This window comes from Anoplopoma fimbria, chromosome 18, assembly GCF_027596085.1.
Source record: "Anoplopoma fimbria isolate UVic2021 breed Golden Eagle Sablefish chromosome 18, Afim_UVic_2022, whole genome shotgun sequence".
NCBI classification, from domain to species: Eukaryota; Metazoa; Chordata; class Actinopteri; order Perciformes; family Anoplopomatidae; genus Anoplopoma; species Anoplopoma fimbria.
In genome coordinates this window covers 13,713,259-13,729,150 of record NC_072466.1, presented here as the reverse complement: position 1 = coordinate 13,729,150, position 15,892 = coordinate 13,713,259, and the positions used below count along the sequence as shown (strand labels likewise).

General features: G+C 37.2%; 1 protein-coding gene across 1 annotated transcript in view; it reads right to left on the bottom strand.

The window, feature by feature from the left end:
- The window catches only part of LOC129106954 (disks large-associated protein 2-like), an 82,893-nt gene that overhangs the window by 8,595 nt on the left and 58,406 nt on the right, over positions 1 to 15,892 (bottom strand). Inside the window, exons 6-7 of the mRNA XM_054618247.1 lie at positions 8,307 to 8,351; positions 3,136 to 3,192 (exon numbers count right to left, since the gene is read on the bottom strand). Of these exons, the coding sequence (XP_054474222.1) occupies positions 3,136 to 3,192; positions 8,307 to 8,351 (102 nt within the window). The remainder of the gene's footprint in view (positions 1 to 3,135; positions 3,193 to 8,306; positions 8,352 to 15,892) is intronic.

The following is a 15,892-nucleotide window of genomic DNA, read 5'->3' as shown; positions in this document are numbered from 1 at the left end:
AATTATTTTAATACATATCAAATAAGCGTAATGTTTTTAATCAGAGATATCTGATCACAAAACTGTACCAGTAAATGTAATGATATGAACATTAAATTAAACTGTCACTTGCTCATAATCTTTTTAAAGAAATGTAAAACATATACCTAAAATTGTTTTTCTTATGGAACCTCACTTTGTTTAAAAGAAATCCATCATGGTCCTAACACAAAATATATAATATATAAAGTACAGTATATTCATTATTATATATTTTTATAAAGTATGGCCGAGTTGCTAGCAGTGCGTATGAAAGTGATGAATTGGATTTCTTGACTACTCTTGGGCGATACAAAACTGTGTATGTTACCAACCCTAACTACAAATCTTTGATATCCTATGATCTGCTAATGTGTCGAGGAGATTGTTTGTTTGAAAACTGCATATTTGACCTAATGGTGGCGCTACATGAAAGGTCATAGGGTCTCAAACATTAGACTTTTGTGTAGATCTGCTGTGAGACTGGTAACAGACAAACAGACAAACAATTGAACAGACACATGTTTCTATGGACTCTAAATAAGCCTATCATCAGATTGAAAGTTGAGTCATCAGTTCACATTTCTTCTGCAGTTCATTCATGAATGTTATGCTTGCCTGAATGGATTGACATTTGCAAATACATTTGGTTACTTAGACACCTACATTTATGTGCATGATAACAAAATAAGGCTAATGTTGTTTAGTGTAGATACTTAATTTGCTGCCTCCTCCTAGGTAGTCATACCACCACATGATAAGCTTCTGAGAGAAATGCTCTACTCAATCTGACAAAAAGAAGAAAAAAATCACAATTTCTTGCATTAATATTGACTGGACACCAGATGTCATCCTATAGACCAGTGGTTCTCAACCTTTTTTCAGTGATGTACCCCCTGTGAAATATTTTTTCAGCCAAGTACCCCCTAACCAGCGCAAAGCATTTTAGGTTGAAAAAAAGATGTAATACACCGCGCTCTGCCATCAGTGTCTGATTTATTAAACACTGAAGATTGCATTGTTGCATTGAATTCAGTTGATGAATTTACACTTATATTTTATTGAATATTTATTAAATAACTATTTTTAAAGGATTTTCGAAAGGATGCTAATTTTAAATATATTTTTTAAAAATCTTACGTACCCCCTGGAGTGCCTTCACGTACCCCCAAGGGTACACGTACCCCCATTTCAGAACCACTGCTATGGACTGTACATAATCCCTGCTAGAAGAGCTGACTTGTACTCTGCAAAGTGTCAAAAGTACATTTATTGAAGTTGATTTGAGCAGTGGTTGAATTTAGCTCAGTACATTTACTCAACTAGCATACTTGTGTTCTTTTTTTTTGCTAAAGCACTCACCCTTGAGAGTATTATCATTTAATGCTTTTTCATATTTCTACTTCACTACATTTCAAAAGGGAAATATTCTCTATTTTACTTTACTCAACATTATTTGACAGCCACAGAGTTGACAGCTGTATAGAGAAAAAGAAAAAGGGAAAAAAACACTTTTTTAACACATCTTTAAAACTATAACAGTAACATTTACTAGGTATGGGGTTTACATGTATGGGTCCACATCCTTAAGCCTTAAAACATTGTGAGATCAAAGTTTATGGTCTTCTGTACGGACAAGTCCTTCTCTCTTCACCTACACGTAAGACCTACAGAAGTAAATGCTTAATAATGTTGAGTTAAAAGTTTAACACAAAAAATCTCCAATGAGAAGATGGAAAGGGCAACAAAATACATTTGCAGGGCTAGTGTAGAGAGGTTTCCCTTTGAAATGCTACAGCTGTATTTTAAAGTTTAGCTCATATATTCCAGGGAAGCACAGTGTCCTTTGTGTAGTCAGTCAGAACTTGCTGTGTTTGAATTTGATTGTTTGGTTTAGCACTGCTGCACTGGGCAGTTTGGTAAATAGACCCACACACTGGACGTGCAGCCAGACTAAGTTTACCTGAATGTCATGCTATAATATTGTGTTGCTGCTCTGCTTAAAAGCTTTTGTAGTATTACAAGTAAACAGTGAAGACCCTGGTAGTTTCTTCAAAACAGGCACGTTGACACACCATCTGCAGGGACATGCTTCTGCATCAAAACACAAATGAACCCATCTACCTACAGTTTATCCTCATGTAATCTCCTCCCTGTCCTCACTGAATATCCAATCTAGTTACTTTCTGTTACCATTTCTAACTTCATCAACTCTCACACTGAATCAATAGTGTGCCTGACACAGGCTTATCACATCAGAACGTTTGCAGAGCAACAGACAACTGCCTCCAATAGCATTGTGTTGGTGTTGGCTCTCAGCTGGAAGCGCGGAGCAGCAAGGTGAAGCTCTGCTCCCGGCCGGAGGAGGAGACGCTGCTGCCGGGCGTTGAGATCTCCTCCTTCTGCCGGAGCTTTGTAATGTAGGGTGAAAGTGGCAGCGAAGCCAGAACTGGGTCAGTATGTGGCGGGCCGGGCTAGGCATCGCTGGAGTTTAGCTGAAGTCGTTTCTGGTAAACTTGCATCATTTCATCTGATTTTGTGTGGAATTTGACCTGGTGGCGATTTGTCAAGCTTTGGGAATAACTATATAGAAATAACCCATCTTCTTGCTAATGGTCTTGTTTACTTATCTAGGCCATAAAGAGGCATCAGTAATAAATTGAGACTGTTTCATAACCAGTTAAAGTTCCTCGCAGTGACTTTAACCTACCTGATGTCACCTGATGTCAAAACTAAGAGCCAATCAGCTCTTTGATCAGGTGACATCCAGGCGTTTCCGTGAGTTCGAGAGCAACTGCGGCGCCTGCGTTTAAAAATCGTCATCGTTGCCCACACTTGCATGATGTCAGAGAAAGTCAGGATCAACTCGGACAATAATTTATCCGGCTTAAGATGTGCGGCGATCGATTCTGCAAGGGTTTGGCTCATCTCGAACGAGCAGGGATTTAAACTGGAATATATCAAATTAATATTGACCTTCCTTACTTCCTAAGAAGCAAAAGTAGTCGGACCCCCGTAACTACAGCCACGGATGTATGACTGCAACTGAAAGGTAGTTTGCAAGGATAATTGCTGCAAGGATGGATGAACAGAGAGGAGATGGAGACGGGCTGGTACCTGGAGGAGGCTGAGCGCGGTCCACACTGCAGGAAGTAGGGAGACGAAATTGAATCCCTGCAAGGAACAAGCAACAGCAGTTAGAGAGGACAAACGCAGGCACAGAACACCCCAATGCACAGCTACAGTGAATCTTTCTACACTTACTATAACTAACTCCAAGAGGTCTAACGCTCATTGAAACATATTTACAGAAATCTTTCTAAAGGCCTTTCCAATAGTAACTGTGAGTCAGTAATAGGCAGGGAGAGAGAGAAACACAGATATGCTCAATTTACAGTGTTAGAAATGGTTCACATCAATGTGTTATTCCTTAAGGATGAATGTGTAGAGTCGAATGCAAAATGCATTTGGCCTAAAATGATTTCACATGAGTGAATTACTTTTACAGTAAAAAAACCTCTTATGCACTGTTTCACTGCATGAAGAAACAAAATATAAATGCAGATTTCTGGGCAACAGCCATTATCATGCTTTTGCTGTGTTTCTGTCTCAAAATGCAGACAAAACTTGCAACTTGAAGAGCTATGCTCATAGGCAACAATTCTCCAGGAGGTGCCTCAACCTCCTTTAGGTGAAAACAGATTTTATTGTGAGCGGAATTTGAATGCATTTGTCTAGCATTTGTACTTCTTCCCTTTTGCTTCTGTTGTAGCTAACAATGTTGTCCTAAAAAATATTTTTCCGCATTATATAACCAACGATAGAATCACAGTTCAATTAAGGAATTGATAAAAGATGATCCAAAATGGACCAAATTAGGAGAGAAAATGGAAATCAGCTTTATTTTGTTAACAAAAATGAAGGCTAAAGCCTTTTGAAGAATCAATGTATACCAAGGTTGTTAAGAATTTTGCCCATCTGCATTGCCCTCATATGCTGACCATGTATCATTATCTTAAGATCAATCCTTACAAATCAGGCACATGATAACATGCATCATCTGAATCTGAAAATGGACAGCTACACATTATCCTATTAAACATATAAGACATGGCAGACATCATCTAAACATAAATATGAAACCATAACAAAACCAATTTAACTCACGAGATAATTCATATTTTCCAACTTTGGATATTATACTTTATCAGTATTCAAGTATTATTTTGGTTTATTATCAGTACAGTGTGTCTCCTGAGAGAGGCACAGAACATTGCAATTTGGGAGTTTAAGGCCAAAAAAATGTCATGTACAGACAAAGACTTAGAAGAAGACACACAGACAAAAGTTAAAATTAACTACTTAATTAGCCACTCCACAACTGTAGGAAAATGACACAAACATGACCTTGAATAGGACAATTTCAGTCGCTGGCAAGTGGAATTTTTCTTAGATCTGACAGAAATGAGGCTTAGAAGGAAGGCAAAGACAATCAGACAAAATGTGCTGATAGACCCAGACAAAGAACATGTTTTTAAATGTAAAAGAAAGACAGTCTATCTGTCTATTTTTTCTTTTTAATTCTTGACTGCCTCTGGTGATGCAAAAATGTAGTATATTGAAAAGTGTTGCATGCTGTACTACAGCATGTGGAGTTCCACTTTTCACATTCCCATTTTTCAAATATTATACTGAATTTGAGGACCACACCACTTATATTTATAGCCAGTTTACTGATGTTTATTTCATTTGTATTTGGTTGCATGAGCGTAAGCCATACTTTACATGAAGGGCAAGTACCCTGCTGCACTTAAAATACATGTTATTATAATAAGAGCTAATTCCGGGAAAATGGAATTATAATCACTTATCATGCTCACACTTTACCATGTGAACATGAGTAGTGCAGCTGAGATTCAAGATTGACAATTTAGGTACTATAAAAAACTATTGTACTTACATTGACTTTATGTAAAGTGTGACTTAATATCATTTCATAAAGAAAATATGAAACAGACCTTCCCTCCCGTGCTTTTTCAACAAGGCCTCTCAAACGTTTTGCTCCTTTGTGGCCAAGACATAAATTTCAGAAAAAATCGTTGCAAAAGTTCTGACTGCGTCTCCTCCCCGTCCGACTCCCTCCATTTGTGCCAGAGGCTGTTCTTGCCATAGTTGTGGACTCAGACTGGCAAAGAAGCTGGCGAGACGCTGTTCTTACTCAGGTCAGGGTGGAATGTGGCTTAATGATGTGCAATGACTGACGAGCTGCATACATGAGCATGGGGGCTGAAGATGTAACAAAGTGAATGCCTCTCAGGATTTAATATAACACTATCTTTTTTTTTTGACTCCAGAGTGTATTAACATGGAAACTGAGTGAGTATCAAGCTTCACTCTATTTTAGCAAGGGTGCTGATTTAAAAAAACAACATATTTATGTCTTTTATCTACCATGTATCTTAATTCTAGTAATTGTATCGCAAAATGATTTTCGTCTAAAGCCAAAGAATAATGGCCTACATATTTCTCTAGTCACATTTTAATGATAATGTCCCTCTTTGACAATTTGTTCTCCTTCCTGTAAGAGCAATGAGCAGTGAGTGCCTACTGTTTAATGACAAACAAGTTAAAATTGCATAAATGAGCATGTAGCCTACTCTGACCTTTTTTAATGAAGACAATGTAGCTTGTTTATCATGAGGCATCACAACATCCTTGATGTAAAAATACCTTGAAAAAAAGCATGCACTCAATGATTTCTGTAGATCTTACGTTGTATCAGTTAAATGTCTATTCAGTGATAGATTTCAGGATTACATTCAAATTAAACCTAGTTTGTGTTCAAAAAAATTCCAAAATGTACTTCTTTTATAATTTCCTTTTTCCTGCTCACCTTAATGGCATTTCTTTGGTTTGCCTAAGTGACACATATTGCCACAGGTAAAATAAATAACTGTGTTTAGCTAAAAGAAGATTGATTAAGGGCATTGACTAAGGGGAATTTATTATTTTATCCAATCAGTGTTACTATACCTAACCCAACCATTGTGAAGATATTTCCTTGGGCCTACGATTGAGCTTGAGTATGGAACTGATGGTTAGCAAAGTTGGATAAGTGGATGGAGCTATAAATGGGTGAATGGATGGATGGATGGATGGATGATTTGACATAGGACAACTAGCAGGATTTGAGGTTGTGTATAGCTCAGTGATTCCAGCTGATTCTGCTGGATTTACAAAATTTAGAAAGTAGGTTTGTGTAGCCCCTTTTTCAAGAATCGCACAACAAAACAAGCATGTTGTTCATAGCCACATACATATATACATACAGTGGTGATGCCCCCATGGATGCAAGGTGGATTAACCGTTTATGTATGAAATATAACAACAAACCAATACAAATCAATGGCCCGAAAGTATTATCATTTTAACAAACTTTCTTTGTCATTGCCTTTGCCCCAGTGATGAGGTAGTGGATAGCGTCCTAAATAAACAGGTAACCTTCTCAGAAAAAAAGGAAAAGTAACTTAAACAAAAAGCACAGCTAGCAGCCCATATAAGCTGTAAAGTTCATTGTACACTATGGTCACAAGTGCTGGACAAAACAAAGAACAAATTAAACTTATTCGTGTTGTTTGAGCATTACCCATAGTTGAGTTAAAAAGTCAAAATATGCAAGTCTAGAATGTGGGACTAAAGAGTTTTTAAAATTAAACATGAATTCACCTTAATGAAAAACTGAATCTTCTGGGTAAATTCTATTGTAAGCTTCCTGTTAGGTAAAAATATTTTGCGTGGGCAAGGATGACATTTTGGTCTGAGAATGTCACTAAAATAAAGCCTTGTCCAAAATGTAAACGGTTCATTCAATTGGACTGTTAATGTGCTCAGAAAAGGTGTACACATCATGGTACACATGGGAACTTTGGCCTGGTGGTGGCACTATAGGAGAGGTCGTGGGTTCAGCCAAAACTTTAGGATTCATCCTTTGGGGATCTGAATCTCAACAAGTCTTTAATATGTTGCTTTAAACTAACATGTTAGACAGATAAAACAACTGACAGACCATTGGATATCACCATTCATGGGCTCTGCTGCCAGTTGGGCCATTAAAGTGGGTTTGCTTTAGTAAAGCAATGGCAGCTGAATATAAACTTTGCTACCAAATATCAACATTTCATTATGAACAGACCTTTAAATAGACCTTTAAATAGAATGCTAGCCCACACAATGTGAATAGCTTGTGAAAGAATTGTATGTTTTAGAAAAGCTGTGTAAGACCACTCATAGAATCAGTAACAACTGCCACATATGATACTATAAGTATAATACTGTATGTAGGATTGCGTGTAGACTGCATAAAAAAAGATTACTTCAGTATGCCAGAATCTGCAACCATGTGATCATTTTGAGTATTAAATCCACCTCTAAAATTAAGTTTGAGTATTGGTAGTATCTAACCTTCCCTTTAAACAAATGTTAGAAGAACAGGGTGAATTTAAAATGGCATTAATGTCAAAATCACAACTACTGAAAGCCACTAACTTGAATACATCAACAACTGTACAATTTGAGTATGAAAACCCAATTGATGTAATCTAAAAGTGACATTGATTTGTGCTGGTTTGTAGAACAAAGCTGTTATGTTGTTCATAACCTGCCTTGCTGCATGCCAGGATATTTAAATATTTAAATAAAGTCACACTAGAGTGTGCTGATTTTATTCCCCTCTGTTCGCTTAAAGAAAATGCATACAATGGTTAAAGCAATAGGGTGAATCACTACTGATACTAATGGATTTGAACAGTATAGTAACATAAATCATAATAAATAAAAACAAACCAACCAATAATTTCATGGAATTTGTAAAAGGCTTCATGCACATCTCAGTTAAAGTATATTCCAGTTGTGCAGAAGAGATATTAAATGGAGCAGTTATTCTTGTGACTCACTCTGTTCAAATACAGTAGAGATTTGTACAATAAAATGCCAGTGTGCTAACACAAGGCCAACATGTTGGATGGTAGTCACCAGATGTTTTAGTTTTGTTCTTTTGGTTTGTTGCACTACTACTAGTGCATAATAATGAAAATGTGGAAACAGATGAAAACATTTAAATATATTATACATACTTAGTGAGTATGACAGCATATCCAAGTAATGATATATCTTATTTTTGTGAACAATGCAATGAGTCAGACAAAATGTATGAAAAAGTGTACTAACAACATATATATATATAGATATATATATATATAAAAAAAAGATAGAATAAAGCTGTTCCCTACCAGACCTACCGTACTCTCTACGCCCCCCAGCTAAGCTACGGATGCCTACAATGGGGGAAAAAAAGAAAAATAAAACAAACAAAAAGGTGATAGCTTAGTAGAAAAGCAATGCATATTGAGAGGGTCAAAGTAAAAGACACTGTGCCTGGCCCATGCTGTGTATTTGCGGTGTGTTAAAGTGTGTAGTCCCCCCTACGGACACAAAATATCTTTTTTATGCTATTATTCAGTTTCATCTTTGGATGCCATTGTAAAGCTATGACCCCTATTTTGCCATTTAAATTACCATAAACATAAACATCATAAACATTTTAATCCATTGTTTTATATCAATATATGAAAAATACATAAGGCCAATAAAAGTTGTAAATGAAAATTCACAAGAAACACCACATTAAGCAAACAAAAAAAGAGCAAATGTATCACATACTGGTTTCATTCTTTTAACAAAATAAGCATAAGCTAACAAATGCAGGCTAAACTATGGTTTTCAAAAGGTGCTTCAAAACTTTGACAAAGTCTGATTAACTAAACAATTCAGTCTGAGATCCCTGAAAATTGCAACATGATTGATGCAAAACAGAGAAGTACGATTTCTCCAAGAAACCTTGAATAAATGCAGGAAGAGAACTTAGGGGTAGAAAAGGATTTATATTCAAGCAGTGTTACAGGTTCAGGTGAGATCAGATTCCATCCAAAAACCTTTGTCCTAATAGCTGGACGTCAGAGAGTTGGCACAGTTGTTGCATCAGATCTCTGGATGACAACAAAATGTAAACAAAAACTCATGGGCTAATTGACCACATACTGTCACAGATAAGGGAGACAATTCAGAATTTCTTACAAATAATTATATAGTTCATTACACAAAATATGGTTGCATGGTTAAAAAATAATTTTAAATACGCTTTGTCTATTTCCTCTTGCGTCTTTGTTAAATGTTCATCTTTCAGGTATATATATTTTTAAAATACTACTTTGTTCAATATCTGTATTTTTGCTACATGTCAACTTGTTTTAAAGGAAGGGTAATTTCTTTGGGCTAAATGATGAAATGATAATGAAACACTAGATTAAACTTGTTTAAAGCACAGGTGAGTTCCTGGGATCAATCAATCACCAGTTTGCAGTTCAATTAGATAATCATTTGGAAAATGTTAAGCATTTGTAGAGCATTTCCAATTATTTTATCACGGGCTTTGTTTTCTAAATTTGCTGTACTGTTGTCGGTAAATTAATTGACTGTGTGATACACTTATGATTGTTTTTCTTTTGTATATGATGAAAGCACACGGATGCTACCACTATGCAGGAATCTCAAGAATCTTACCAACAAACTCATTGATGCTAGTTTACACATAAGCTGAAATGGGAAAAAATTTAATGAAACAACTGTCTGCCAGGAAACACTAAAGCAACCTTTAGTGGGGTCCCTAGCTCATGCAAAAATAATAAAATAAATATACTTAAAAAGAGCCACCAATATTTTCTGAAAACATCATTCCATTCCCAGCATTGATGATTTGCATGAAGGCTTAACTTAGATAGCTAATATTAATAACTGCAAAAATTTAGATGACCTAAAATTCCAACAAAGGACTTGCATAGAATGAATGAATGAAGATTGGTGACATCATGATTGGCCAGTCTTCAGCACCTTTAAATAAGTTTGCATTCCCCAAACAACGGGAAAAGATGTAAGTAAGGAATGCCACTGCAATCCCCTCTTAATCATTCAAAAAGCAAAAAAAAAAGAATACTAGCCTTTCCTTAAAAAAACAAAACCATATATACTTTATATATATATATATATATATATATACATATATATATATCATATTAAAATGATGATATGCTAAATGTTCTCACAGTTATATGCCTTTCAATAAAATAATTTACGATTTATGCTAACCGAGCCTTTGGCCGGTCAGTGATTTAAAACTCAAAATTGAGTTTGTTTGGGTTTATAACTACAATAAGTAGATTATAAGCGTTTTAAAATTCTTATTCTGTATTGCAAATGATGAGGAATGGCAACAATACATTGGAACTTATTCCTTACCTATTATTCGTTGTACCAAAACCTTCCAAGAAAAGTTCCCAGTTCCGAGCAAAACATGCCTAAATATAGTGTTCCTCTGTAACACGTATATTAGATTATCAAGGCAAATGAATCCTTTAGCTAGGCATTTAAGTTCAGGTTTAATGAGTTACTGCAACACATGTGTTGGGCGGAGCTACTGCAATAACTTTGAAAGGAAATGTCTGCCTCTCTTTCTTCCATGGCTTCCACTATAATTTTGATCTTACCTCTAGAACAACCATTGTATGAATATCATCTTTTGCAAACTGCAAAGTATTGTCTTTTTGCCGTTCAAGGGGGGAAGAAGATCCACTCTCTTTATAAAGTGAGAGATGATGCCTCTCCTTTATTAAAGGTTCTTTTGAAGGGTTCACATTTCAGTCAGGGGTCTGACACATACAGGCTTCCCATGGTCCTGCGCTGCAGTGATCGTCCAAGATAAGTGCTGTCACGCTTGGAGATGTTTGTTGTTGGCCTCAGTATTACAGTAACTTTGGTACGCCACGTTGGTACAATGGGACAGTGTCCAGATGAGTGGTTGAGGGGAATGCCAGTGGCTAATGAGCAACTATTATATTATGAATAACAGACAAAATGAGCAATTGGCCAAATAAAGCAGATGATTGAAGGCTCCCTGTCATTAAGGTTTGACAGGAGCCCAGCTAAGCCATCACTAGTGAGGCGGTGTTAGTACATTCAAGGGTACTATACTGCACCTCTGGGAACATGTCGGAGAGGTAGAGGCCCTCAGTGGCTCTGATTGTCTACTTATAGGGACTAATGTTTCTCTGTTAGCTTTCAGCGGTGATAAACCAGCCCAGCATAAAAAATACCAACGTTACTAGAGAAACGTGGCATTTAAAGAATGGGAATATCGTAGAATTTTGTCCAAATCCCTTCACATAATTTACCAAAACACTAAATCCAATTCAGTATTTTCCTTTCCTCTAGGAAAAAAAATGAATGGATAGGTAAGACACCAAACATTTAAGAACCTCCAGTCACCACTGCAAGAAAAACAATAGTCGAAACACTGGTATGAACTACCAACTTCCCTTTTGAGGTGCACAAACAGCTATTTGATGAATATGATGAAATAAATGAAGACAGACCTTGAAGACTGGAGAAAGTGCTGTGTTTGGTTTAGAACCACAATTACTATTATAACCCCGCTCAGCGCTGTCAGAAATGGGTGTTATTAACTGCAAACAGTACAAGTATTGAATATAAGTTTCTCTATATACAAAATGGTACATTTATATACATAAACAGAGTTTGAAAATGAATGCAGTTTGTGCAAGAGTGAACTGAAGCCAATACATTCATACTTCCCGATCACTGTGAATCTCCCTTACTGTTTCCTCTCCACATGCTGTTAGACTTAGTCTAGTCAGTCACAATTGATTTATCGTAAACAATTTTAGCCAGGGACTAAGTCCACAAAACCTTGAAACAGTGTCATCCATCAGTATTCCAGGATAAGGCTTTCACAAATTTTACAATAAGTTGTTGTCAGCACTATCTACTTTTTTTACTATCAAATTATTAGTTACAAAATGGATGAAGGCCATGGGAAAGGAATGCTTTGATTAGAATAACTAAAAAGTAAATTATATATCAATATATTCATAAATAAGGTATTCATCTTTAATGCATTCATTAAAAAACTAGGGTTTATAAAGTTATTCACAGTATTTTTTCAGTATACTCAGGTGCTTAAGAGAATGTTTCTACAGGAAGAGAAACTGGAATGAATATGAGCTATTTATTTGAAGAAACAGACCCACTTATGCCTCACCTCACAATGGCTGATTGTTGAGTTTAATCATTAAGTGACCCTCAGATTTCCAATCATATTTACTTGAATTGACTTTTTCTCTGAAGGTTGGGTCTTTAAAACAGTGGAGGGAAGATGATGCTGCACTTGTTGGCACTTGAGGATCTGAGCATCAGCCATATTCTCTCTCACATTCCTATGTCACCTCATTCTTGTGTAAAACAAAGTCAATCTCTTTTAATCAATGGCTAACCAAGACACTTGTTAAAAGATTGCTTGAACAACATTGTAACCTGTTCAAGAGATGACAGACTCTGTGTCTGCATAGAGTAAAGGGACATCTAACAACAACTCTGCCCTGTCTTTCTTGGTAAATGTCAGGTTTTTACCCTGACTTCCTCATCTTGTTTTACCGTATGCGTAGAATGGGAATGATTAGAATGACATAGACAGATATGACATGGGCCCACTAGTGTACTTCCTGCTCCACAGTTCAAGACTGGCGCTTCTGTGACCACCTGTGTGGCCACCTGTGTCTGGCTGCTTCTGGACCTTTTGTTTTTTGGTGATCTCCCATGGGAAATCCTCTATTGGAAGTGGGCTGGCAGGGCTGCCTGACCCCTCTGGGGTGCTATCGGGGGTTCCCTCTATGATCTCAATTCGGGGGGGGTCCATCAAATCCATAATGCTGAAGGGGGCTGGCTCTGGTTGGCACATCACTGACTTGTCCTGCGTATTCTGTCGAATGGACCAACTTGAGCCTGCTTGAATTCCTACGGACACTCTGTCGTCTGTTTGTGTGGTGCTGTCGCTGCATGGCTCCCGGCACAAAGTCCACATGTTGTAGCACTGAGTAAAGTTGAAGAAGTTACTGTTGAAAGTTTTCAATTCCCCGCAGACATCTCTACGCAGCTCCGCCAGTTCATAGCGCATTGCTGAGATTTCATCCTTCCACTGCAAGTTGAAGGCAGCAACCATGTTAGCAGACTCTTTAAAGGCCTGAATGGCCTGAGGGACCGGCGGCTCAGAGGCTATGGGTGAGTCAGAGGGGACCCTGTATGAAGGCGGGGATGTCGGTGGGACGGAGATGGCTGTTACGGTGGAGCTAGTACTGTGGTGGCTGCGAGCAGCAGCAGTCTCTCTCTCCAGCCTCTCCAGCTCCACATAGGCAGAGGAGCTAGCACCGTCATCATCCTCTATCATGTCGTCATTTAGTAAAGAGATCCCATCCACAACATCATATCCCTCTGGAAGAAAAATTTGAATATGCAAAAAGAAGGACATTCAAAGTGAAAGGAACAGCTGGAGTGAGATTTGATTTGGATTCTGAACTACAAAATACACACATATCTATGGAAAAACATACAGTATGCAAGTGGCAAGTAATTCCAAAGACATACAAGATCGGACACTATTTTTTTTTCCTGTTTGGTTTTAAGATTTAAGTGATTAAATCTGTGATGAGCACTCCTCATTGACAGATGTGCTGTTCAAATAAGACTATGTCTGCACCAGAGTAGTACAAAACTAAGATGTAACTGAGTAGTTTCTTAAAATCACAAAATTAGAAAAAGGCAAAGAAACACTCTGTACGTTTTTGATCAATATCTAAGTGTATTTTTTGTGGAGTTTACATGAACATGTTTTGGGTAGTTGCTTATTATCAGTAAATCCTTGGATGAACTTTCTGTGATGTATAGCATTTTACAGAAAATCCAAAATGGGTCAGCTCCAAGTAATAGAGCTTCTTCCTGCCGAAACCTTTACAGAATATATAGCACCTTTTTTTAAATAGGTTCTTGAGTGCCTTAACTAAACTAAGACAATAATGATTGTCTTTAAACTCACATACTGTAGGCTTTCCCCAATGTTTTACACTGCCTTCTCAGTCATCTCAAGGCTTCTTTCCATCTTTTCACTGCACAGCACAGCAAAGAGTGGAATTAAACATCAAATACATCAATCATTATCAAATCATAAATCCATTTTCTATGAACCCTTTTCTCAAAGCATATCGAAGTGATTATTTCTGTGCCATTTTGTGCAAAGGAAAAGATGTAAAGGGAGTAGAAGAATCACAACCCACTGGGTCAAGAAGCAGATATGAACCCTATTGAACATATCAGGTCCAAGGTGGCTGATTAGACCATGTGGAGTAATTAACCCGGGGAGGGGAGGGGTCTCTCCCCCCTTCGGGGCTGCACCAGGGAGAGGCTGCAATCCCACAGTCAAAGACAGCTGACAGACTCAATGCCAAGGGTTAAACTGCCACATTTGGCTTTGTTTTAAAAGAAGTCAAATTTCCATGGAAAGAAAAAATAACGTTCACACATGTACAGCAGACGCATGCTGCTCTCACAAATGATTGGAGACAGTGGCAATGCGATAACATTCAGTGCTATTTTATGGTTGCCATATGAAAACATTCTGAAACGTTTGGGAGGTACATCTTTCATACATTAACACTTACACTGTGGTCTAAGCACACTTAAAATAGAGACATGGTAACAACTCACAAAAGCCAGCATCACAATCATCACTGTTATCAATATTCAGAGGTATCAAGGTTTTAAGAAGAAATCAAAGAATCTGAGGTTTTGTGAGTTGTTTGGAACCGTGTTTGCTACTTAGGATAACATAATGAGATATGTCTACCAACTATATATATATATATAAACTCTATGTATCTATTATTTTTACTGAGAAGGCAGTGCAAAAACACACATATACATAGATATATGTATGCGTGTCAACATTAAAATACCTGCAACAATCATCACTGATGCCTCCAGTTGTTCATTCCACCTGGTTATCCTTCAAGAGATGGATGGTCAAATGGAGAGGGGTTTGCTGCTCGTCTGCCCTATGGAGCATGATGGGATCCCTTCCCCACTCAAGGGCCCACTAGCCTCACCCAGGGTTTGTTTCATAAGCCGCTTAAACTAGAACTGAATACTAACATGAGAACATGATTCCAGGAATCAATGTTTTTCTTAGCCATGGTAGCTTAGTTAATTAATTAATTTCAATGCCACTATTCCCTCAGAACAGTGCAAAGAGTATACCAAATAAATATAATTTAGAGTATGGCTTTACTGGGATGTGACGGTGCTGTAAACAATTAATCACCATCCAGGGAACCCTTCCTCTGGGTTGCTATAACCTTATCTGACATATAATAATTGATGCATCATGCCAATCTTCAATATACAACTTCAAAACATATTGTACAGTCAACTGCTTGTTTTAGTCCACATAGAATTGACAGATTTGGAGCAGAGAGTTAAATGAATAGAGTTCAGCAAATAAGACAGTGGGATTGGAGAACACTCCTTTATCCTCAATACTTGTCACATCGAAGAAATCGTAGATGGAAACCCAATTGAAGATGAAAGGATTCCAAAAACAAAAGTCCAGATTGCAGAAGAAAACAAAATCCACAAAATGAGTAAAAGTGCAAATGTCTCCAATATTCAATTGACAGAAAAGTGTACAAAAACAAGAAAAATCCAGGTCATAATATTTCAAAATGCACGTCATTAAAGAAAAATGTTTCAATAGGGTTCATAGCTTTACTCTTGCAGGTAAACACCAAATGCACTTAGTTAGGGAGTTACTGCAAAGACTGCTTGCACAAAGAACCTGAAATGCTAATTTGATATTGCTTGCACTGTGTCGCACAAAACCTTGACATTCTTGCATGTTGTATTAAAAAAGCAGCATGAA